General features: G+C 39.4%; 2 protein-coding genes across 3 annotated transcripts in view; one reads left to right on the top strand and one right to left on the bottom strand.

The window, feature by feature from the left end:
• Vps16A (vacuolar protein sorting 16) overlaps nt 1–16,924 on the top strand; it is a 131,012-nt gene extending 114,088 nt beyond the window's left edge. For both annotated transcript variants that reach the window (XM_067137226.2, XM_067137225.2), the window contains 2 exons: nt 14,712–14,815; nt 16,649–16,924. In XM_067137226.2, coding sequence (XP_066993327.2) covers nt 14,712–14,815; nt 16,649–16,784 — 240 coding nt within the window. In that variant the 3' untranslated portion in view covers nt 16,785–16,924. The remainder of the gene's footprint in view (nt 1–14,711; nt 14,816–16,648) is intronic.
• A 3,743-nt stretch (nt 16,925–20,667) lies between these two features.
• The window catches only part of Mcm6 (minichromosome maintenance 6), a 121,355-nt gene continuing 118,351 nt past the window's right edge, over nt 20,668–23,671 (bottom strand). Inside the window, exons 14-15 of the mRNA XM_067137224.2 lie at nt 23,206–23,345; nt 20,668–20,852 (exon numbers count right to left, since the gene is read on the bottom strand). Of these exons, the coding sequence (XP_066993325.2) occupies nt 20,721–20,852; nt 23,206–23,345 (272 nt within the window). The 3' untranslated portion in view covers nt 20,668–20,720. The remainder of the gene's footprint in view (nt 20,853–23,205; nt 23,346–23,671) is intronic.

Here is a 23,671-nt window from a genome sequence, read left to right as displayed (position 1 = left end):
GCAGGGGGAGAATAACCCTACCATCGGTCGTCTGAAAGGTAGGAAATCATAGCCTGAATATTAGGAAATTAATAAATTGAGGACAATGGTAGGCCTATAATGTAAATAACACACATTAATTATGATGAAAATAATATATTGACAATTTAATGAAATTTTTAAGGAGCCAGATCTACAGGACCGCATGAGTTGGACGTGCGGTGAAGGGTGCGCAGCTGTGAGCTTGCATCCGGGAGACAGTGGGTTCGATCCCCACTGTCAGCAGCCTTGAAGATAGTTTTCTGTGGTTTTCCATTTTCACACTAGGCAAATGCTGGGGTTGTACTTAATAAAGGCTACGGCCGCTTCCTTTCTACTCCTACGCCATTCCTATCCCATCGTTGCCCCATCGTTGCCATATGACCCATCTGTGTCGGCGTGACGTAAGCAAGTTGCAAGATCTGCAGAATTTGTCATCCCTTCGACTTCCTACAGAGGCGTCATAACTCTGCAAATATTGGAGTTTCTCCAAATTCGGGAGTCATAGACAGAGCCAGGCCGTGGTACATCCACACTGGATGAATTCTTCCTTTCCATTGCAAGTGGCCTGTACATTAATGCTAGGGACACCTTTTCTGCAAATGTAGTCATTCCCATGAACATGTGGCTTCTGAATTTGTACGTGAGTACAGTCTACAGTTCCAACAGCATAAGGGAAGCTCAAACGTTCATGCCACTTAGCCCGTGCTTCCTGCATCTAAGCAACATTTGTTGGAATTTTATCTAATAATCTGCTTTCATTTCTGTTCATGTTAAAACCTGCGAAAAAAATGTTTTTGACACAGTTCTCAGAGATGTCTTCACCAACTCCACTCTGAAACCCAGGGTCATCAACATAACGCAAGAAGATTTACATTTTGTCTTCATTTGCTAGTGCATTACCTCTTGTTTCTTTGGAGTGCCCAAGGAAATGCTCCGCTAACCATTCAGCATGATCCTTGACAATCCACAGCCTGTTTCCAGTCATCTGACTGGGTCAGGAATGGAATGAGTGAAGCGGTGAGGATAGGAATCATGCCGGCTGCCGAAGCCTGTCGCACTCCTCTGGGGCAATGATTAATCACTGACAGATGAAATGTAATGATATTGGAGAGTGCTGCTGGAATGAAAAATGACAGGAAAAACTGGAGTACCCGGAGGAAAACCTGTCCCGTCTCTGCTTTGTCCAGCACAAATCCCACATGAAGTGACCGAGATTTGAACCACGGAACCCAAAGGCGAAAGGCCGATGCGCTGCCGTCTGACCCACGGAGGCTGTTCAGCATGCTCCTTACTGGACCTTTATAACACTCTGTAATCGAGTTGAGATGATTCTCTGCGAAGTTTATATAATTTTCTTTTCCGATTAACCACCACCAATACCTCTGCCATGCTATTGAACTTGACACTATCATTTGGAGTCACCTACTGAGTTAGCTCAAGGAAACGTGAGTAGGCGCTTACCGGAAAGAGTGCCTGCTTTATCTTTATTCACCAGAAATCTGGAGAGCCCACTCTGCTACTCGAGCGACTGGAGTGTGTGCTCAAGGTCACAGGTCTGCTGTGAGTGATTGCTTCCGACAGGCGGTTTTTATTCACCTCATTGCGAGTGCCTGCTCTAAATTCGCGAGTAAAGTGTGCACGCTCATTTTTATTCACACCACCCAATGACAACTCTATAGGGCTTGTTTACTCCGTATGGCGCCAGATTGACCAAGTAGATGTCAGGTCTTTTTCTGCCGCTTCTACTATTATTGCTGCAGGAACTTTATTGTGAAGAGAAATGTTCATCCGTGAAAAGAAGATTCTACAAATGGCATTGTAGATAGCTACAAAAGATGATCAATCAGACAAAGGTAAGTCAATTAATAAACAGTGATGAAAACATGATGCATTGCAAATCTTAAAATACCAAAAAAAAAAAAAAGGGCTATCGCAACTGTATAGACATTTATATAACGACTACTATGGATTGTAAGATGACAGTAGTATGATCGTTTTCTTTTCTTTAATATGCCGTAGGTGCATTTGTAAAACCCACAACAGAGACAAATCACTATGGAAATGATGATACCCGTAATGTTGGACGACGTGATGGATGTTACAAGTTCTGCAGCAGGCACGTATGAATTACACTACCAACTTGATACGCATGGATATCATAGAAACTATGTTCATTATGAATGTTGCATTACTGGTAAACAAATCGCCATGTGGCTTCTAAAATTTATCAACAAAATAATTCTCATTTCTCTTACATCTAGAAGAACTGTCTGAATCCACAGTGGCGATGTCTGGTAATGACTTTACCAGCACAGCAACATATGTAGAGGCAGTGGTAATTGCCTGCCCTATAATAGGTATGTTTGAAGTTTTACAAGCCTTCTACTTAAACTTAAAAGTTGTGGCTAATACGGGTACAAAGCAATTAGTGTAAAATCTATGACAGTGACAAATGAAGTCACACAAAGGATAAAAACTGTGATTAATATTAGATCATTTATTTCAGATTTAGAAGATCTACATGACGTGTCTTCCATTAAGTGGAATGTAGAAGAAGATGATCTCCAAAATATACTGAACTCTCATAAAAAAAGAGGGACACCAGACACTGAAGATGTGTCTAACGAAGGTACGAAAACTGTGAGTGAGGAGCTGGATCATTCCGAAATGTCTGTTGGTAATACTGACTTATGAAATGTAAGCGCAGAGAAGAGACTCAACCGCAAAGTAAAAGAAAAATCACGTTCAAATAGAATATTTGGCAAGCCTTACTTAGGCTCACAGCAAAAGGCTAAAATAATCACAAAAGAGGCAAGAAAATTAGGTAACAGATGCAAACATAAAGAACTTATAAAGAAGAAAAAGAAGACATTCTTTTGCGGTACAATCAACGATTCAAAGATTCCTGGCACATTCCATCCTGGGCTGAAAAGAAGGCATACATTGGAGGGCTTGTCACCACTAGGAATGTTCTCAGGAGGCGCAAAGAAACTGCAGGCAACATCAAAAGAAAGAACGTAGGCCATGATATATATTTAAGTAAACCTGACGGAGAAAGTGTGTGTGTTTACCGTACATTTTTCATGAACACTTTGGGAATTGGTGAGGACAGTAACAAGAGATGGACCCATGGAAACGACATTGAACATATTTCAAATTTTACTGTTAAGGGAGCAGATAATTCAGACACTGATGGCCAAGGCAGTCCAGTGAAGAAACGTGTCCAGGAAAAGCTGGATGTACTTATGTCCATCAAGAAGAAAAAGAAAATTGAAGACTAGAAGACAATTCGTGAGGGGCTTGGAGTTTTACCTAAAGTTCCCAGCCATTATTGTCGAGAAATTCCACGAAAAAGGTATACGTTGAGCCAACTTTTCAATCAAAATTACATATGTTTTCAGTCTACAAGGAAGGGTGTGACGAAAACAACAAATCTCCGATCTGTAGAACCCTTTTCATGGATACGTTGGAAAAAGACAAAATTGATATTCATCTGCCAAAAAAGACCAGTGCGACATTTGCTGTGCATATAAAGTTGGTCAAGTAGTAGTAGAAGAAGAAGAAGAAGAAGAAGAAGAAGAAGAAGAAGAAGAAGAAGAAGAAGAAGAAGAAGAAGAAGAAGAAGAAGAAGAAGAAGAAGAAGAAGAATATCAACGACACCTCCTAAGGAAAGACGAAGCTCAGGAAGCAAAGAATAAAGCTAAGGAGGCCAGTACTGATTATCATGTTGTGGTAACAATGGATCTTCAAAGTGTTCTTTTGTACCCTAAGTTGCTGGCATCAGACAGAAACTTCAAGTACATAATTTCACAATTTATGATCTAAGGAACGGTGATGTTACACTTTATGTATGGCACGAGGACAGTGGTGGTGTAAGTGCAAATGAATTTACATCATGTATAGTTCATTTTATTGACAATTTGCCACCTCCAACCAATAAGGTTACATACCGTATTTACACGAAGGCTGATTTTGAAGAAAAAAAGCCTACACTGACTCAAATAAAACCCGCACCCCAATTTCGTGCCTCAATTTTTTTTAAATATGCGGGTATTATTCCGTATTTACGCGAATAATACCAGCACCTTAACTTTAGGAAGACCGATTTTGAAAAAAAAATCCAACTTTGACTCAAATAAAACCCGCACCCCAATTTTGTGTTTCAATTTTTTTTTAAATATGCGGGTATTATTCGTGTAAATATGGTAATTTCTGATGGCTGTAATTATCAAAACAGGAACAACGTTTTAGCCAGCGCCTTAAGTAATACCGCTAGATCTAAGAACATCACCGTGGAACAACTTTATGTGGAAAAGGGGCACACTATGATGGAATGTGATAGTGTTCATGCCACTCTGGAGCGCTACTTCTCTCTACCAACTAATTCACCCATGGATTATATAGCCAGAATGAGGCAAGCCAGACCCACAAAACCATACAGTGTGAAAACTGTCGACTTCAGTTTCTGAATCAAACCTACCATCGTTACAGCCTGGAAGAAAATCTGGCAACCCTGTAGTGACAGATATCCGCCAACTGCAGTACTTACCTGATGGAAGAATAAATTACAAACTGGAACACACAGCAGAGTGGGAAGAACTTCCACAGAAGAGGAGAATGAGTTCTCCGATTGGTTATCCACACAGTTCGTGTGCTGCACAATTGTCAATCACAGTATCGAAGTTCACTCATTTGCAAGAACTGAAGCAGATAATTGAACATGACCCCCACTCTTTCTATGATAATCTCTCTGTAAAGCCGAACAAGTGAAAAGTTCCCAGAAGAGCACAGTGAACAAGTTGCACAGTATAAATTTAATAAAATACAATTAGGAAGCATTGATATAAAAAATTCAGCTGAATAAACTGTAATGATTTATGTGTTTGAGTAAAACTTCAATATAATAAAAGCTACATTCTTAAAGCAAAATCTCCTATGTGTAAATTTGTGGAAACCATAACCTCCTATCTGTCAACGTAATGAACAAAAATTAAATACGTGGTCAAATAATTGATATTACTGTAGTTATAAAAAAGACAGGTACAGAAGGGAACTACATTACTTCAATTATTATGAAGGTAAGTACAGTAGTAGTCCGCTATAGCGAGTACGGCATATAACGAGAACCCCGCTATACCGACAATGTTTTGCTGTCCCTTCAAAATTCTTATATTAAACTGTGTATTATCCTTCGGTTACAGCGAGAGCCCTATCACTGACGCATCCGTTATTACGAGCGATTACGCGTGCGCGTGATTTTTCCCTTACCAATATTTATGCATCCCAGCGATTATGTTGCATGCAATCGATTATCTTCGGTATTGTTTCCTCGCTATGTCCACTAGCGAGTTCTCTCGTCGACAGTCGAAGGCGATTAGTAATACCCGTCGACTGCTGTTCCATAAAGAAAATTTGAATTGAAAGAGAACATATTTTCATAATAAATGCGTAAATAACGTCTCCGATAACAGTTCTTAACTCATAAAAAATACACGCTGACTAAACGATCACGTAATTTTAATGATAAATACTGCAATTAAGTAAAAATGGGATACACCTCGAGATATAGCAGAGTGCATAATTGATTTTAGAGGTTAGTTTTTATTTTCTCGCATCTGGTTAAATTACCGAAAGGTTATTATCATGTAAATTTATAGCGAGAAGGCACTTGAAGTATGTTTTCATAATATGCATACTTCGGTTTTAGGATAGGTGACCCTGTTTGAATAAGGAAACTGAAACGTTTGCCACAAAATGCGATCGATCAGCTTTGGTACCGGTACGGTATAGTTTTCTCATTATGTGCATTTGTGAGCCCTCTCATCGACATTCGAAGGCGATGTTAAGAGTCGATTAGTAATACCCAACGACTGCTGTTCTCTAGAGAAAATTTGAAATGAAAGAGGATAAGTTTTCGTAATAAATGCGTAAATACCGTGGCCAACAGCAGTTGTTAACACATTAAAAATAACGGTTGAAATAAACAATCTCTTAATTTTAATGTTATATACTGTACTGAAATTAATTAAGAATGTGATACACCTCAAGGTATGGCAGAGTAGGCCTATATCGCTGATTTCAGAGGATAGTTCACATTTTCTCGCGCCTAGTTAAATTTCGGAAAGGCTATTCACATGTAAAATTTTAGCGAGGATAACTCATTTCTCTACATGCGTTTCAAATGTGTTTTCATGTCAAATATACGGTTAGGTTAGGTGACACCATTTGAAGAAAGAAACTCTGGAGTGATACTGTATTTCTCCGAATCCAAGACGACGATTTTTCCCCCCAGAATCTCATGCGAAAAATCAAGGGATGTCTTGCGTTCGCTGCCTAATAGTAATGAATATCACTGGCAACTACTGCGGTAACAGCGTTGATTCTTTTCACCCCCGCATGTACACGCACACACAAAATTCGTTGACAATAAGCGACCGCCTCTTTATTATACATCGCCAGCCGTGAAAACCAGTTGTACGGTGCCTGTGTGTAACATCACTGGATTTCAGGAAATAGTGAAGAGAGAATGACATTCTATTAGCCTCAACAAATGCGTTTCTCAAATCTGCAGAATGGCATCAAAACATGCAAGCCTTCGAATTCTTAGAAAGGCCACGGCTACTCAGTGGCAGAGTTATAACGCGTCTAGCGTCTACTGTACCTGATTCTTAGTAAAATTAAGTTCTATAGATAGCAGGAGGAGCCTCCGTGGCTCAGACAGCAGCGCGTCGGCCTCTCACCGCTGGATACCGTGGTTCAAATCCCGGTCGCTCCATGGGAGATTTGTGCTAGACAAAGCAGAGACGCAACAGGTTTTTCTCCGGGTACTCCGGTTTTCCCCGTCATCTTTCATTCCAGCAACACTCTCCATTCTCATTTCATAGCATCTATCACTCACTGATAAATCACTTTGGGAGTGGCGACCCCATCGTACTAACAGCCTATATCTGCTTCATTCATTCCATCCCTGACCCGGTCAAGGACTGGAAAACAGGTTGTAGGTTTTCATTTTCAGATAGCAGGAATATTTTTGTGATGGATAGTCGTAAAGATAGGTGGAACAGGTATCGCCGGCAAATTTTCAACGGGTTCTCGTTGATATTATGATGCCAATTTTAAGTTAATTGTTATTAAACATTCCGAAATGTAGAATAATTGTGCAGCCGCATGGAAATATGGCATAGGCCTAAGTAAAGCCAGTATTTGGCGTCAGCGTGAAAACAAAGATAGCTAAAAAATGTGTAGGTACTAAACAAAAAAATGCATTCAGTGGTTTTCAGGACGTTTTAAAGAAGTCGAAAATGAAATAGTGAGGTATGTGCACGAAAAGCACAAGGGTTGAATGGCCATACCGTGGTGCAATAAACTCTTTCGTTGAACTTCATTGTCCGCGATTAGGCCTATACATTGCTAACTGCCGAAGTTGGCCGAACACGACAAGCGAGACGTGCGTCTAGCGGTAGCCGGTTATATATCATGCTGAGTAAAAGTACCGTAACAGTTTTATAGACAGCAAGAATGTTTTCCTGACAGAATGCCGTATTGTAGAGACGCATGGAATAAGTACTAGCGGCAAATTTTCAATGGGTTCTCTTCGGTATTATGTTGCCAATTTTAAGTTAAAGGTCATTAAATCCGCGGAAATAAAGAATAATTGTGCAGCCGCAAAAAATGCGATATAATGAAAGCCAATGTTCAGATTGAGCCTGATTTAATTTTTTTGAAGGAAAAAGTGTGGTTCGTCATGGATTTGGAGAAGTACGGTAGGCCCTCCTGTAATTTTTTCAGAATGAAATGAAACATACACTTTCATGTAGTATCGGATTTCGAAAACTAACAAACAAGTAAGCTGTAGTGTGGATATCACCCACGGAAACGCAGGTTCTGAACAAACTGATTGCCGTTTCATACCGATTTTAATGTGTAAGTGTGGTTTTCCGACTTTTATAAAAAATCGGATATAACGACAATCCGCTAAAGCGAGTGAATTTTCGGCTGTTGTAAATTCTCGCTATAACAGACTTCTACTGTATTATTATATGAGCTAGTTTTTTGTCTCTCCTGAGAAATGTGTTATTTTGCACATAGGAGATTTGTTCCCGGCAATGACGATATATTTTTTTTTAAGTAGGCCTACTGGTGTGATCACTTCATATTCAATTATATTAATAAATCTGCAGGAGTTCTTTCATTACCGGAGTTAAGATTAGCCACTACATATTATAACCTAATGTCAAAGTGTCCTGCTCAGTGCGCAAGTTTATATCATGAAATATTTAGACACTTCTTCTGATTATATAAATGTTTGAAGATCACATAGTATCTGTGGAATATCTTTTATGATTTTGTAAGTTACTAACATAGGTTATAGATGATGTATGGATCAAAGTAGAGTACCTAAAGAGAGACTGATCAATGGACACAGGACAAACTTCCAGAAGTTAGGCATTTTTTTTTGTGGAGAGATGGAAATTGCTGTACATGTAAGGTGCGTACATCCCGACCACAGCGCAATGTTAAGTACTGGTACGCATATCTTCCTTTATGTAAACATGCACCATCTGATATTGACACCCAACGAACGCATTGGCACCCAATAGGGAATGATAATTTATTCAAAAACAAAATTAGTTCACAAGAGCTTTGGGAAGTAAAATATTTATGCTGTGGTCAGTTTCTTTGTGGCAAGAGAGGCATATCCATTCATATTAGTCTCTCTCAAACACGTGTATGTGGTTTAATCACCAGAGAAAATCTCACTCCTAGCAATGATGAAATGGATATCAGATAATTCATCTCTGATTCAAAATTAAAATTTGAGCAAGTCAAAGATGATCATGCCTATAATAAATTTATCTGTAACTATTAGGTTCTTCAGTCTGTAAAATGTAACAGTTATAGATTGACTAAGTTGAAACTGAAGCGCCATGGCTTCCGCTAAAACAAAACAAAAATATATAAGTAATAAATTGGTTCAAGATTTTGCTCATCAATCACTACTGATCTGCATTTAGGGCAGTCGCCCAGGTGGCAGATTCCCTATCTGTTGTTTTCCTAGCCTTCTGTTAAATGATATCAAAGAAACTGGAAATTTATTGAACATCTCCGTTGGTAAGTTATTCCAGTCCCTAACTCCCCTTCCTGTAAATGAATATTTGCTCCAATTTGTCCTCTTCAATTCCAACTTTATCTTCATATTGTGATCTTTCCTACTTTTAAAGACACCACTCAAACTTATTCGTCTACTAATGTAATTCCATGCCATCTCTCCACTGACAGCTTGGATTCCTGTTCATGTCCATTAACCTCCTGCCCGGTCCCAAACACCCAGCAAGGAAATTTTGTATGAGGCTATGAAGAAAAGCCATTTAACCCTTACCACAATCACTCCTTAAACCCGCAGTGTAAACAAGCCCATGAAGAAAGGCGGTGCCGGGATGAGTGGCTCAGATGATTGAGGCGCTGACCTTCCGACCCCAACTCTTGGCAGGTTCGATCCTGGCTTAGTCTGGTTGTATTTGAAGGAAATTGGTCCCAAGACCAGAATTTCCGTTGTAGGTCCAGTGTGATATAGATGTTGATTCCCATAGGGAACCTGAAATATTTGTCCCGAATGAGTACATTTATAATACCCATATAAAATGGTCTGTTATTTACATTTATAATACCCATATAAAATGGTCTGTTATTGGACATTATACATTTTCCAGCTAACTCATTCCTGGTTGCCAGCGTTTTACCCCAGTGTGCTAAGTTGGGGTCATCAGTTGGTAAATAGCACACCCACCAAGACGCATGGCTAGTGCATTGCAAGTAATCAGCTTCATTTTCCGTATCAAAATCTAATCACTAAATTTTACACTATTGAGATTCTTCCACAGTGGAAGAATCTCAATAGTGTAAAATTTAGTGGCTAGTGCATACCGTGGAGGCCTCTGCGTAGGCTACTTGGAGCCACCGGCATTGCCTATGCAGTATGAGAGACTTTATCTCATTACCAAAAATTGATGCCTGCCTGGCCATCAGATGATATAGATGTTAATTCCCATAGGGAACCTGAAATATTTGTCCCGAATGAGTAAATTTATAATACCAATATAAATGTTCCGTTACTGGACATTATAAATTTTCCAGCTAACTCATTCCTGGTTGCCAGCGTTTCACCCCAGCGTGCAAAGTGTGCCCAAATTTATAATGTCCAATGACGGACCATTTATATTGGTATTATTAGGTTCAGTGTGTCGACACCACAGACAATTGGAATGCAGGCGCTCACCTGTCCTCCTAACCAACACACAGCCATCACTGGCACCAAGGCAAAACCAGCTTTCATTCGAAAACATAATGGACCTCCACTCCGGGCGCGTTCTCATGGTCGCCATTAGTCCCTATTATCCGGCTGCAGGGAGCGCTGACATATGCACGTTATGTTGACAGGTGATTACATCGATGTCATGGGAAGACACTGAATGCAAGCCCTCAAAACGGCAGCAATACGGCGAGGCATCGACTCTACAAGGTGTTGGAATCGTTCTGGAGGGATCTGGACCCACGCATCTTGCACTGCTACCCACAATAAAATTGGTCTTCTGTGGCCCGGGTGCAATAGGTTAATCTTTTGGAGCAAAGTCTGGCCTGGTTGAAAAGCCCCCCCCCTCCCCGTCATACCGATGTTTAATTTCCACACCCGTGTTGTTTGCAGGCATTGTCTCATAAAGCATAGCTGCCAGGTACAGGGCGAAAAGTGTAGGTGAAAGTACACATCCTTGCTCGAGTCCATTTGTGATTGGAAATTCTTATGAGATGAGATTAGATTCTGATACAGTACCTGTCCTCCTCCTAACCAACACACAGCCATCACTGGCACCAAGGCAAAACCAGCTTTTATTCGAAAACATAATGGACCTCCACTCCGGGCGGCGTTTTCATGGTCGCCATTAGTCCCGTATTTACACGAATCAGACCAACAAAATGCTTGGGGCATCCGAAACGCCTCAGAACCATCCAAATACCATTTCAAGGTCATAGAACACTAAGACTAAGAACAGAGGTGTCATTTGTTCTCTGCACTTCTCCTGGAGTTGTCGTGCGCAGATTACGTCAATTGTACCACAAGAGTCACGAAACCCACACTGAGATTCAGGCAGTAACCTCTCAGAAACCATCTCAAGTCTATTCAGTAAGATTCTAGCAAATATTTTTCCAGCTATGTATTCTGGAGTTTTTCATGGCAGCAAGAATATATTTGGTTTCCTAGATTAGAAGAATTAGATAGAAAAGCCTGGTTTTTAGAGATGAGTCTCCACTTTGAAAGAGTTCAAGAGGAATGTTGTCTGATCCTGGAGCCTTCCCTGTTGTCATTCTGCTGTGAGCTTTGATAAACTCTTGGAAGGTTGAAGGAGTGTCCATCCAGGGAGTATGTTGAGGAACATGTTGAGGAAAACGTTCACTGGACGAGTTGGCCGTGCGGTTAGGGTCACGCGGCTGTGAGCTTGCATCCGGAAGATAGTGGGTTCAAATCCCACTGTCGGTAGACCTGAAGGTGGTTTTCCGTGGTTTCCCATTTTCACACCAGGCAAATGCTGGGGCTGTACCTTAATTAAGGCCACGGCCACTTCCTTCCAACTCCTAGGCCTTTCCTATCCCATTGTCGCCATAATACCTATCTGTGTCGGTGCGACATAAAGCCACTTGCAAAAAATAATGTTCAGCAGCAGCACTACAGTTCAAGAGTGAGCTGAAGTGCTCTTTCCATTGTTTCATGATGTCCTGGCTGTCTAAGAATGGTGGTATTAACAACAGCTTTCAGAGTTCCTGGCGACAAGCGGACAGGACCATACAGCTCTTTCAGTCCAGCGTAAACGTTGCGTAAGTCCCTGATATCTGAGAATTTCTGAAATCTTTGGCTTTTTGCTGCCACCAGGTGTTATTTCCCCGATTTCAGACTGACACTTCTGCTCTATTTCTTGAAAACTCATTTTCTTCTCTCTGGAGGATGGATCTTGAGAAACGGATAGATAGGCATCCCGTTTAGCCTTGATGAGGTTCAATGTTTCTTCATTGTTGTTATCAAACCAGACTTGTCTCTTCCTGTCCTCATAGTCAGTAACTCTCTGTGCAGACTCTGTAATGATATTTTGAAGTGTGGTCCATTCACGTTCTACTTCCTTCGTGTTGATTGGATTGTGAGTTAGTTGTTCTAGAACAAAGTTCAGGTATTCTGTGGCAACACTATCAAGTTGAAGCTGAGAGGTGTTGAAGTTCTTCCTTGTTGGATTCGTGAAGTGGGTTGTGGCTTTTTATGGATGGTAATCCTGAATCGACTAATAAGAAGTTTATGATCTGTCCAGCAGTCATCAATATTCCGGGCTGTTTTCATGATTAGGACATCATTCTTGTCGCACTGTTGGGTGATGACATAATCTATCATATGCTAATGTTTAGAGCGTGGGTGCATCCACGTGATCTTGAAGCGATTTGGCAGTTTGAACTCTCCTAGTAGTGCAAGCTTGTCTGTAGCAGGTACCTTGGTGAGGACTGTGTTCAGTTAACTTCACTTAACAGTTCTTAGAATCCTCGTCATCCTTAAGAGTTGAGAGATGAGAGTAATGAATCTGCCTCCTGGAAGAGGTATGCAGAGAGTCACTAGTCTTTCATTTACTTCGATTGGAAGCGAGTCGATGATCATTCACCAATTTGCTCTTTACTGCAAAACCCACATCATGGATGCGACATTCATTTTCCTTTCCAGAAGATGGTGTAGCCTGATGATGCCTCGATGATTTGTCCTTTTCCCGCGAATCTGGTTTTACTCAGGGCGATGGCATCAATGTTGAGTCTATTTACCTCATGGCTGATGAGAGCTGTTCTTCTTTCTGATCTGTTATACCTTTTTTCTTTCATGATTTCGACCGCAGGTTGGGGTAACCCTTTGAGTGCGGTTTCCTAGACAGGTTTTGAAAGTGACTGCCAATGTTTAGCCCTCATTTTCTAGGGCGTTCCCCATTCAGGATGGGCAGGGGTGGCCCTAAATAGGCCTGCCCAGTCACAGATGCAGGACCGGATCCCTGAGTAGTCACAGGGTCTCAGGAAGGCGACCATCACACATCTGCCGCCAACGTGCAGGTCCAGACTGGAAGCTTCCAGTTTACCCAAACCTGCTTCTGTCATCCTTATCCCATATCCGTTGGGCTTTTGGAGGAACAGCAGGAGAGAATGCCATAAGTATAAGTTTGTTTAAGGTGGACTACAACTTGCCGGGGAGTGACCCACACACTATGGCTCTGGAGCCATTCACTACGGCACATATAGCATGAGACATGCAGTTTCCAGCACCAGAACTGCAAAGGACTGCTGCAGACTCAGAGTACAATTGAATTGCGCCTTTACAGCCATTCCATCTGGCATGACCTCTTCCACCTCCACAGCCATTGGGAACTAAGAAATAAGAGGTTCTCCTCCACCTGCTTTGCTGTTGGGTCAGAACACACTGGATTTCAGTTGGAATTTCCTCCACTGGCGGACCATTACTCAATTCTAAAGAGGCTCTTCCACCCAAAGCCGTTGGCCTAACTTAGGGGGTCGAGTTATTTACCACCACTCAATTCTGGGCGTTAGCTGTTTTTACAAGCTGGTTGCCAACCCAGCTACCCCTCCTCCTTTCTCATTCAGGGATTGGGCCGGACAACAGTGGAGTTAAGCCCTGGTGTACATAGTGTTAATTTTATCTTCTTGTTTTCATAGATAATAATCTGATGAATAACTACTACTACTTGTATATTCTATGGTAAATATTTTACCTCACATTCTATATTGGTCAAGACATAGATAACACATTTACGAATGTGGTTATTATCATTCAAATGATGGAACTTTTTCTTAAAGAAGATAACACACAAATTTTAAAACTTATGTAGCTCATGAAGATTCTAGTTCTGCTGGTAGATCCTTGGAACATTTGGCTACTTAGGCTACATTTTAATTATCTTTTGTTCTGTGATGTTCAAGTAGTAATAATCATGAATTCCTAAGTTTGATGCTTTCATGAATGATTCAATTTTGATGTTATTTTGAACTAGATATTGAAAATAAATGTTGACATGTATTTTTAATGAATAGGACATTTTAAGATTTTGAATTATACATGTTTGGATTTATGGAGGAAAAAAAGTGCCCATGGCCCAAAAGGGCCCAAAACATGTACTAATAATAATTGTTTACATATATTGAATAGGTGGATTTCTTAATATAAATTACAGTTGTAAGTCAGTATGGAATGGATCATGGAGTTTATCACATGCAGTTCACCAAATGTTTTTGTAGTCTTTACATCATTATCATATTTTGCTGTGCATGAAACCTGCCATTTCAAGTTAATATCATAACCTCTCTCTCTTTATGTCTCTTTTGTTCAACTTTCTCCCCTACTCTTGCTCTTTGTCAGCAGGATTATAAAATCAGAACAGTCACTTAGGGATGAGTAAAATTGGAACATTCACTTAGCTATACATTGGCTATTATATTATTAAAAAGATAATTAATTTTCAAAATAAAATCTCTTTCTCTTAACATTTAAGTAATTCCATATCTGGTTCTCTCATAGGGTGGACCATGCATACAAAGAGTACTATGATATTATGTGTTACAGTTCTGATATATCTACTACTATTTTCCTTCTGTTCTGTTCACAGCCTTTTGTAGATGTTTGCCTGCAGCACAAGAATGTGGATGAAGCTAAACGTTATTTACCTAAAGTGAAGGATGACCTGAAAGTGAAATACTATGTCAAGGCTGGGTAGGTAATATTTATATTAAATAAGGGAAGACTAAAACAATATATTTATCTTACTTCTTTCACTAACAGTACAATGCCTGTACTTGCTAGAACCATCTTGTCTGAAATGTTAGGTAATAATATAACAAATGCATAACAATATGTGACCTACATTCTTTTTGTAAGAACTTTTGTCATTGTTTTATTGTTATAGAAAAGCTTTTGGTGAAAGTTTACAAAAAGTGAATGGACACATGATTTAACATTTCTTCCTCTTTCACACCTTAGAAATGCTGAACTGCAAGCAATCCTTTTCTGAAAACATGCTACTTTATATTCTTATAGAGCAAAGGTATAGGTGAAGATATTTGAGCATTGATTAGTTTCTGCATCTTGTGTACAGGTTTACATGATGACCAATAACTGTTATGTGATCTGTAAGTGGAGATGCATCTTAGTTGTCTCGTCTTCAAAGTTGGAAATGTGGACCTTTGTAGTACGACTGCTGTGAAACCATAATTCTGAGGACAGTGGGATTATTTTCATTTAAAAGAGCGATGTTTTTTGACCTTGGAACATGCATGTGATGGTTCCTCCATAGTGTGGGAAGAAAGCACAGGCAGTGCTGAGTCAGACACGGTGCAAGATGGATCTGTTACGTCGCGATTTTTGTGCCATGATTTTTTATGATTGTAAAAAGAATTTAAGTGCCGAAGAATGCCATTCTTCTTTGCTGCATGTTTTTGATAAGGCTTCTCCTTCCAGGGGCCACAATTGAAAATTGGTTTTCAAGAGGTCCACAATCAATTGAAGATGAACCTCTTCCCAGTCGCCCAGAAACAGCTGTGACTCAGGAAAACATTGATGCTCTGAGGAAAATTATCGAAGAAGATCCACATCTTACATTTTGTGACATTGAAGGGACCCTAAATATTGGGTCAACAGCAGCGCAGACCATCATTCACAATTATTTAGGCCTTGGTGAGAGATGTGCCCGTTGTGCCACATTCCCTGACAGAAAGCCAAAAGGAGGCGAGTGGACTGGTGTCATGCTAGAAAAATTCATTGGAGGGCAGTCCCAAGACACCTACAATATCATCACAGGTGATGATACATGGGTCTACCATTATGACCCTGAAACAAAGAGACAGTCTTCTGTGTGGTGCTTTCCACTTCTCACCTCTGTGACCTTGGACACACGTCGTACAGTCAGTGCTGAATGGTACGTGAATGATTGTCTTCCCAAAGTCCTTGCCATATGGAGGTCACAGCACCCGAAGTCCAAGAATGGGCACCTTCTGCTGCATCACAATGCATCTGCACACAGGGCTGCCAGAACAATGGACTTTTTGGAAAAGGAAAACATGCGAGTGTTACCTCATCCCCGCTATTCACCTGACCTGGCCCCATGTGACTTCTTTCTTTTCCCTAAAGACTAAGGAAAAAGTTCATGTGTTGCAGTTTTCGTCAGAAGAAGAGGTCATTGCAGCATACCAGAGTGCACTAAGTGACATTCTGAAAGAAACTTGGACTGAGACGCTGTCTAAGTGGTTTCAGAGATTGGAAAAATGTATATGTGCTAATGGAGAGTATTTTGAAAAGATGTAATTGTTGTTTTACAAATCAATTCTTTTCTCACACTCTGCTAAAAAATTTCGGCATAGCCCTTGTATAGGTTTTTAATATCATAATGGATCTGGTTCCAACATTTTCAGCACTGTTCTGACCACAGTTAGGGTTATTCACAAATTTTCCATAGTTAAAATAATCTGTGTCAAAAAAAAAAAAAAAACACTACTGAAAAAAGACTGATTAAAAGAAATGTTTAAACTATATTCCACTTCTATGTTTCAGCCTGTATGAGGAGGCAAGTAAGATAGCATTTGAGCAGAAGGACGTGCAGGCACTGCTATTTGTACAGAGCCATTGTGATCGCTCGCTAGGAGATAAGATCAACGGGCTTATCACGCAACTAGGAAACAAGAAGTGATTAGAGCAGAACACCTGGGCCCACTTCTCACTTTGTGGCTCTCTGCATACCTGTTAACTGTGAACCTGACTGCTGTTATGAACATTTATTTCTGTGCAAATCTACGAAAGCTTTCTTACAATAAATTTTGTATAAACGAGTTTTGAGGACAACTATGAACCCATCACTCCTATAGGTACCTTGCACGTATCAGGAAATTGTACTAGTGGCGCCGCTCCATGGCTTGATTCATAATTAATAGGAACAGAGTGTTAGGCGGCAATATAGTTTGGAGCATATGAGTAAGTTTCACAAGCTGTCCAAAGAACTCGCTTCTGAAAAGAAAGATGCTCATGACAGTATATGAAAGGTATATTTTCTTTAAGGGAAAAATGGTGGAAAAATCTCTATAAGTATGTTACGAAAAGGAAAGGAGCCGATGATGATGTATCAATGATAATGTCCAGAGAAGGTGAGGTAATTACTGACAATCTACATGGATGAAGGGAATTATGCTGACTAAAGAGAATTGGAGGAAGAACAGGTAGAGCATATGGCATGATCAAATCACTCCAATATTTCTCCTTCCTGGGAGTACTTAAAAATACATTCCAAGTCCCCAGTGGCTGTGCTTCAATAAAATTGTGCCCTCTTCCTCTTTGTCCTTACCTTCTTCCCTTCCTTATGACTGTTCACACACTTAGTCAGAGAGTTGTTGCTGTTTACTCTAGTATCTTACCAGCAGGAACAGAAGGAGCGCTATGAACCCATACAAATTACTTATCATTTTCATACAACCCACGGGTCCTTAACAATTCTAATACTTGGCTATTTAAAGGGGCCGCCCTGATGCAAAGGATTCTCACTCACTCCGCAAATTACCACAACGCAAGTGACTCCTTTGTTACGACTATTATAACTACACACAGCCTATGAAAATTAACTTACGTAAAAATAACCTGCACACAATGATAAACATAATTTTAAAAAACAAAAAACAACAATAATTCAACTCAAGTACAGAACAACAGTTGTAGTCACATTTACACTTCAGTAAATAGCAAACTGGCAATATAATATTTGTGGATTAGCATGCAGTCACAAGAAGTGGTAATGATATTTCCCAGTTGGTTCACAAGGTATGATATTCATCATTTGTTCATTGCAGAGCTCTTTGTAGGCAGTCCCAATCAAACAGCATAGATATTTGAATGGGACTCCAAGTCAAAGCCCTATAATTGTACCATATGTATATATCTTAACATTCGTTATATATTAGAATGAGGCATTCTTGTTTAATTAGTTTTTAATAATGTTTTATTCTGTACAGTAGCTATTAAGCAGGTTCACCAACAGCTACAGCTGATGATGACCTATTTACTGGTCGAAACTGGCACTGTTTTTATGTAAATAATTCCAAACATTTTGTAAAATAAAGTACTGATTAGGTGGAAAACTCATCCTTCATACTTGTGTGAATATTGTTTGGTGCGTACGAATTAATTATAGGCTATAAGCCACGCTTTTTCACCAACTGTCGGCATCGCCAGTATTCGCGGATTCTACCTCTCTGCACACTGCCTGCTAGGCCTACGTGATATTGTGGCGTTCCTTAAAACGCTGAATACAAAATAATTGCGATTCCTCTCGAATATACCAGATATGAAGCACACTGTAGACACGTCGAAGTAGGTGATAGTGCGCAATGTTACCCCTGCACGTTCTGGAGGACGCGTTCTTTCATGACTCAGAGAAATTTTGAATTTAAATTACTCTGTAAAATACTATTTTTTTCAAAATGTAAAGGCAGTTTGAAATTAAGTCTGAATTTTGGTAACGGGACCGGTATTGTTCTTCGAATTACGAATTATCCGTATTTCGAATTAAATTATTTAAATTACATGCAAAACCGCACCTCATGTTTCCAGGAACGAGAGCTGCTTCAACTTAGGCAAGTTTTTGAATTAACCGATTTCAAATTATCGAGGTTTTACTGTATGTAAATATTCAGTAGAGTTTATGTAAACATGCATGTGGGGATGGAGACACTTTTGTGTATGTCGGGCTTGCCCTTTCTCAATCTACCACCCCTAAATTGTAAAGGAAAATAAACAATAATAATAATAATAATAATAATCTTTTCTTGTTTAACATGTTTTATTTCCTTTTCCCATGCAGAAACATCTTAATGAGGTTATACTGTAATTGCGTGCACCCATATCTCTATTCACCATTATTTTCATAGTCATCACTAGCAGCAAAATCATATTTGTTGTTGCCATCTTTTCACAGAGCATCATCCTCAGTTTGTAATACTGCATTTTTTTGAAGGATTTTTCTATCAGTGCTAATGGAATGGAATTCCAGTTTTCTATCAGCCATCCATTACATATATCACTGTTTCAGAGCTGCTTTGAATGGTCGGTTTATACATCTAGTAGCCAGTGGACAGATGATAGGCCTCCAGGGGTAATATACCATATCAGTATTCCCTTCTCTTGTTGCAATTTTTTGTTGCATTTCTTGAGTTGTGTGTCTGCAAAAGCTATCCAGGACCAGTAGGTTACATAAATTTAGCAGTGTGTGTGGGCGTTGCCAAACATCCATTGTCCAGTCAACCACCCACCCTTTTGTACTCACTCTCACCAGTATGCCTTTCACTGATACTTTTGGAATACTTTTTCTCTTAAATATCACGTAAGGTGGTAGCATTTGTAAACTGCCAGTTATACACATGATGACAGTACACCTTTGTTTTATCATTGCTGCCAGTTCTTAACATTACCTGGATTACACATTCCTGTTGACAGTGTTGTCAGGCAGCTCAGGCGGCACATTTCACATGTCTGTATTGCCTCATTTACGTAAACACACAGCCTTTTTACAAGGCCCGGATGCTTTGCTCTTTGGCTGTGGAATACCCAGTGTTTACGATTCATTTCTTGAAGTATCATTTTGTTTCTTTGCCAGCCAAAAATACAACTTTGCCTGACTGTATACATTCTGCTTGCGCTGTTTCTAATGTTCTGTGCATCTTCAATAATTTTTCTTTAGCCATGAACAAGCAATAATGAGAACTTGGACCCATACATAACTTGTGGTTCACTCTTAACTTTTAACAAGGTTGGACAACACTATAGCATAACCGAATCCACTATTTGAAGTGAACAGGCACCAACCTTATTTCAAACAATATGTGCACCACAGTTTTGCTTTGCTATATTTCAGAAAAAATATGCACGGAGTATTCCTGTATATGTAGTACTAAAGAACATCAAAACTAGTCTGCTCCTCATCAAAGTTGCAGTGAAGAATACAATAACTCTTGCTCTTGTACAAAATATCTTGAAGTAAGAAAAAAATAAAATGGGTGATCTGATATATATTTAACAAAATGACTTATTTGAAAAGGTATATTGTACTCGTATCAATGGCACAGACACGTTGATCCTGCGGGATCTCCGAAGTAAAGCATCGCTGGACATAGTCACCACCTGGATGGGTAGCCATGTGTTGCTTGCTAGGAAAGGAGTGGAAAGGAACTGGCCACCCTATCATAAGTAATGTCTGTCTCAGGATTGGCCTCTGGCCTAACACAGGGCACTTACTAGGTCACCAATGTACTGGTTTCGATAAGGCACTTGGTTATTTTAAAAACCTATATATTTCAATGAGAGAGAGACAATTTACTGAATTTAAGAGAATTTAAGTTATTTCTGCTATAGATTATTAAATATTGTATTTGGTAGCAGCAGAAATCTGCAACATTAAGTAGAAAGGGAGGTAAATCACTTCAGATTATATTCCCCATTCATTACAAATGCTGTATCAAATAGCAGTCTGATGACACATGCATTTCAGGAGATAATTTTCTGAACTGCAGGGCTACAGAAATGAAAAGTGATTGTTAAGTAACTTAAAAATGTTGTATTTATTTACACTACTCTTTTCTACAAGCTAAGGATCTACCACGTAGTTTGGATGTACAACCAACATTGGATCATCCTCTAGGGACTGGCCATGTGTGTCACGTCCACGACCATGGTCGCTCTTCAACCCTGAATGTAGCAGAGGAATGATGACTTGATCCTGAAACAACATAATCCAAAACAATGTTACCAAATATTTTAAACAAACCAACATAATAATACTTAATAATATAGAATATAATGAGTGTTCTAGAGGAGTTGAAGAAATATTCTTTACACTGTTTCAGTCAGGAAGCCCAATCAATGTACTTCAATTGTTTACGACAAGTATGGATATATGTGAGGAAGCAGCACTTCTTTTGCCCTTCATGCCATATGGCCCCACAATAAAGTAGAAATTTAGGATGTTGTGAACAACAGCTCTATTGTCTTAATATTTCTTATTTATAGAAGAGAACACACTGACAGCTCAAAACCAGTGATAAATTTTGTTACATTCAAGTTTAGTTACCTCAAAACAATTGATCAAATGCATATGATTATCGGTTAAGACACTACCTTCCTACGCTCGAGGAATCCAGACATCGTCCACTGCTGAAGAAACTGCCAATTCTTTATCCGGAGTTTCCAGCTTAACTTTCAATCATTTGGTATAAGTAATGTTTTTGATATTCAGAAAGAAAAAATAATATAAAAATTTTCCAGTTCTATTGCAAATTCCTCAATATCCTAACATCCACAGGTACTAAAGAATTCTCATAGAATGCATAATTTTACAGTTTCCAAGTGCTGGATAAAGTGTTATCTTGGGGTGGTAAACAAAATGAACTTCTGAATTACAATAAATTTACTTCGAACTTCATAAGTAAACAGGAGGAGAAGATTTCAAATTCACTCTCCCCCCTCCATGTTCTGATAACAGACTGATTTGTCATTTTAAAGGTTCAAACATAAAGGTCATTGGTCCCAATTTGAGCTTAATATACTAAACTGCCATAATAATTCACGTACCCATAATTTTCAATGCGAAACTGAGAAAAATCATATCCTGCAATATTTTAAATATTCCATTAGAAAATAATGTTATTTCATTCTATGCCGGCATAGAATGTTTACATTCTTCAAAATAATATGGAAAGAAGTACTTTACAACAAGGTAGTTACCGTATTTACGTGCATAATCCCCACCGCTGAATAATCCCCACACCCTTATTTTAGGAAGGATAATTTTGAAAAAATGAAATTAACTAAAATTCCTTCCATAGGAAGGATAATTTTGAAAAAATGAAATTAACTAAAATTCCTTCCAGTGAAAGAGTAACATAGACATAAACATATCACTCCTCAAGTTCCACGTGGTCTTTGCGCAAATATAATCATGACGGATATAGCTTCTTTGCCTGAACATATTTGAGATAATATAAATGCATTATTACTGCTATAAAATATATCTGCCATGAAAACTGGCAAGTAGGCCTTCTTACGTGACAGGTATTTCATTAATCTGAACTTACTTGGTTCACTGTAGATCGGAAGATACTTTGTATCTTGCATCACTAGAATCCTCTCCTAAATTACAAATTCATCACATTCCCCATCTAAAACACTTCCCACACGCAAATCTTTTCACTCCAGCTGTAGCCGGGTAAGGGCAAATATGGTTCCTCTCCATTTTCTTCGGTCTTTCCACCACCACTCCTCCAACACTGTGTCCCAGTCCAGGTTTCTTCCTATAATACTGCGTTGGATTGTGTCCGTCCATCTCAATCGTGGTCGTCCACAGCCTCTCCTTCCTTGCATTTGCATTTCCATCACCTTTTTTGGCATTTTTTCGTCACTCATCCTCTTTATGTGCCCAAACCATCTTAGTCGGCTCTTCTCTATTCTATCATTCATTTTTTCCACTCCAATTTCTTCCCGGATTTTCTCATTCCTTATTTTCTCTTCTATTCTTCTGTATCATACTCCTCAAGAACTTCATTTCGGCTGCCTGTATTCAACTCTCATCCTTCTTTGTCAATGTCCAAGTTTCTGCCCCGTAAGTAGTTATGGGTGCGTAATACATCTTGTACATAGTTTCCTTTGCTTTCATTGGCACATCTTTGTCCCATAACATGTTTCTTACACTATGATAGAAACAATTTCCAGCTTGAATCCTCTTGCTAATCTCAGCATCCAGTCGAGCATTCTCCATTAATTCACTCTCCAGGTATTTAAATGTTTCCACTACTTCCAGGGGATTGTCTGCAAGTCTAATTTGACCTTTCCCTTCTTTCTCCCCTCTAGTCATAACAAGGGTTTTACTCTTCTCTACACTTAATTTCAACCCACATTCTTCTACTACTACAAAAAGTAATAGGGTTCAACCACCCAACAACCCTTTGGCAAGAAGAAAAGGGAACAAATAGCTAGTTAGGAACCATAGTTCATTTTGCTCAATAGACAGAGTAAACCCAGTCAAACAACAAAAACGTATATTTAAAGAAAAAACCCCAGCTGATGTAAGTACTTACATGATATATAAGACGGTCCAACACTTTCTCCACCAAGGCTTTGCGCTCCAGGAGTTCTGCTTCTGTTTCTATCTGGTCCTGAATCTGTTCTAGGTACCAAGCCACAACCTCACTACGTCGCATGCCTCCTTCGTCCCTTTCTACGGAACAAAAATGACACATGGAGGTTAATGGGGAGTCCTAAACACAAGTTTAGAAACCATATTAGGTAAAACAGCAAAACAGATAGTGCAGTGAATCCTGAAGGTAGTACAGATAAATAATGTATAACAGAACATTTGTCAAGAAATTGAATTAATTTCCGTATTTATGTCAATGGGAACTTCATTCAAAGGTGTCCGGAATGTAATCTAACAAAGGGACAGTACCCACAACATTCTCTGTAAAGGTAAGTACCAAACGCAATACAGTATTAGTGTGTTCTTTCCTTCCCATTGATAACCAGTTATACAGCTTGCATAACATG

The sequence above is a fragment of the Anabrus simplex genome, chromosome 1 (genome assembly GCF_040414725.1).
Source record: "Anabrus simplex isolate iqAnaSimp1 chromosome 1, ASM4041472v1, whole genome shotgun sequence".
Lineage (NCBI taxonomy): Eukaryota > Metazoa > Arthropoda > Insecta > Orthoptera > Tettigoniidae > Anabrus > Anabrus simplex.
The sequence above is the reverse complement of the archived record's forward strand: the minus strand, read 5'-3'. Positions and strand labels throughout refer to the sequence as shown.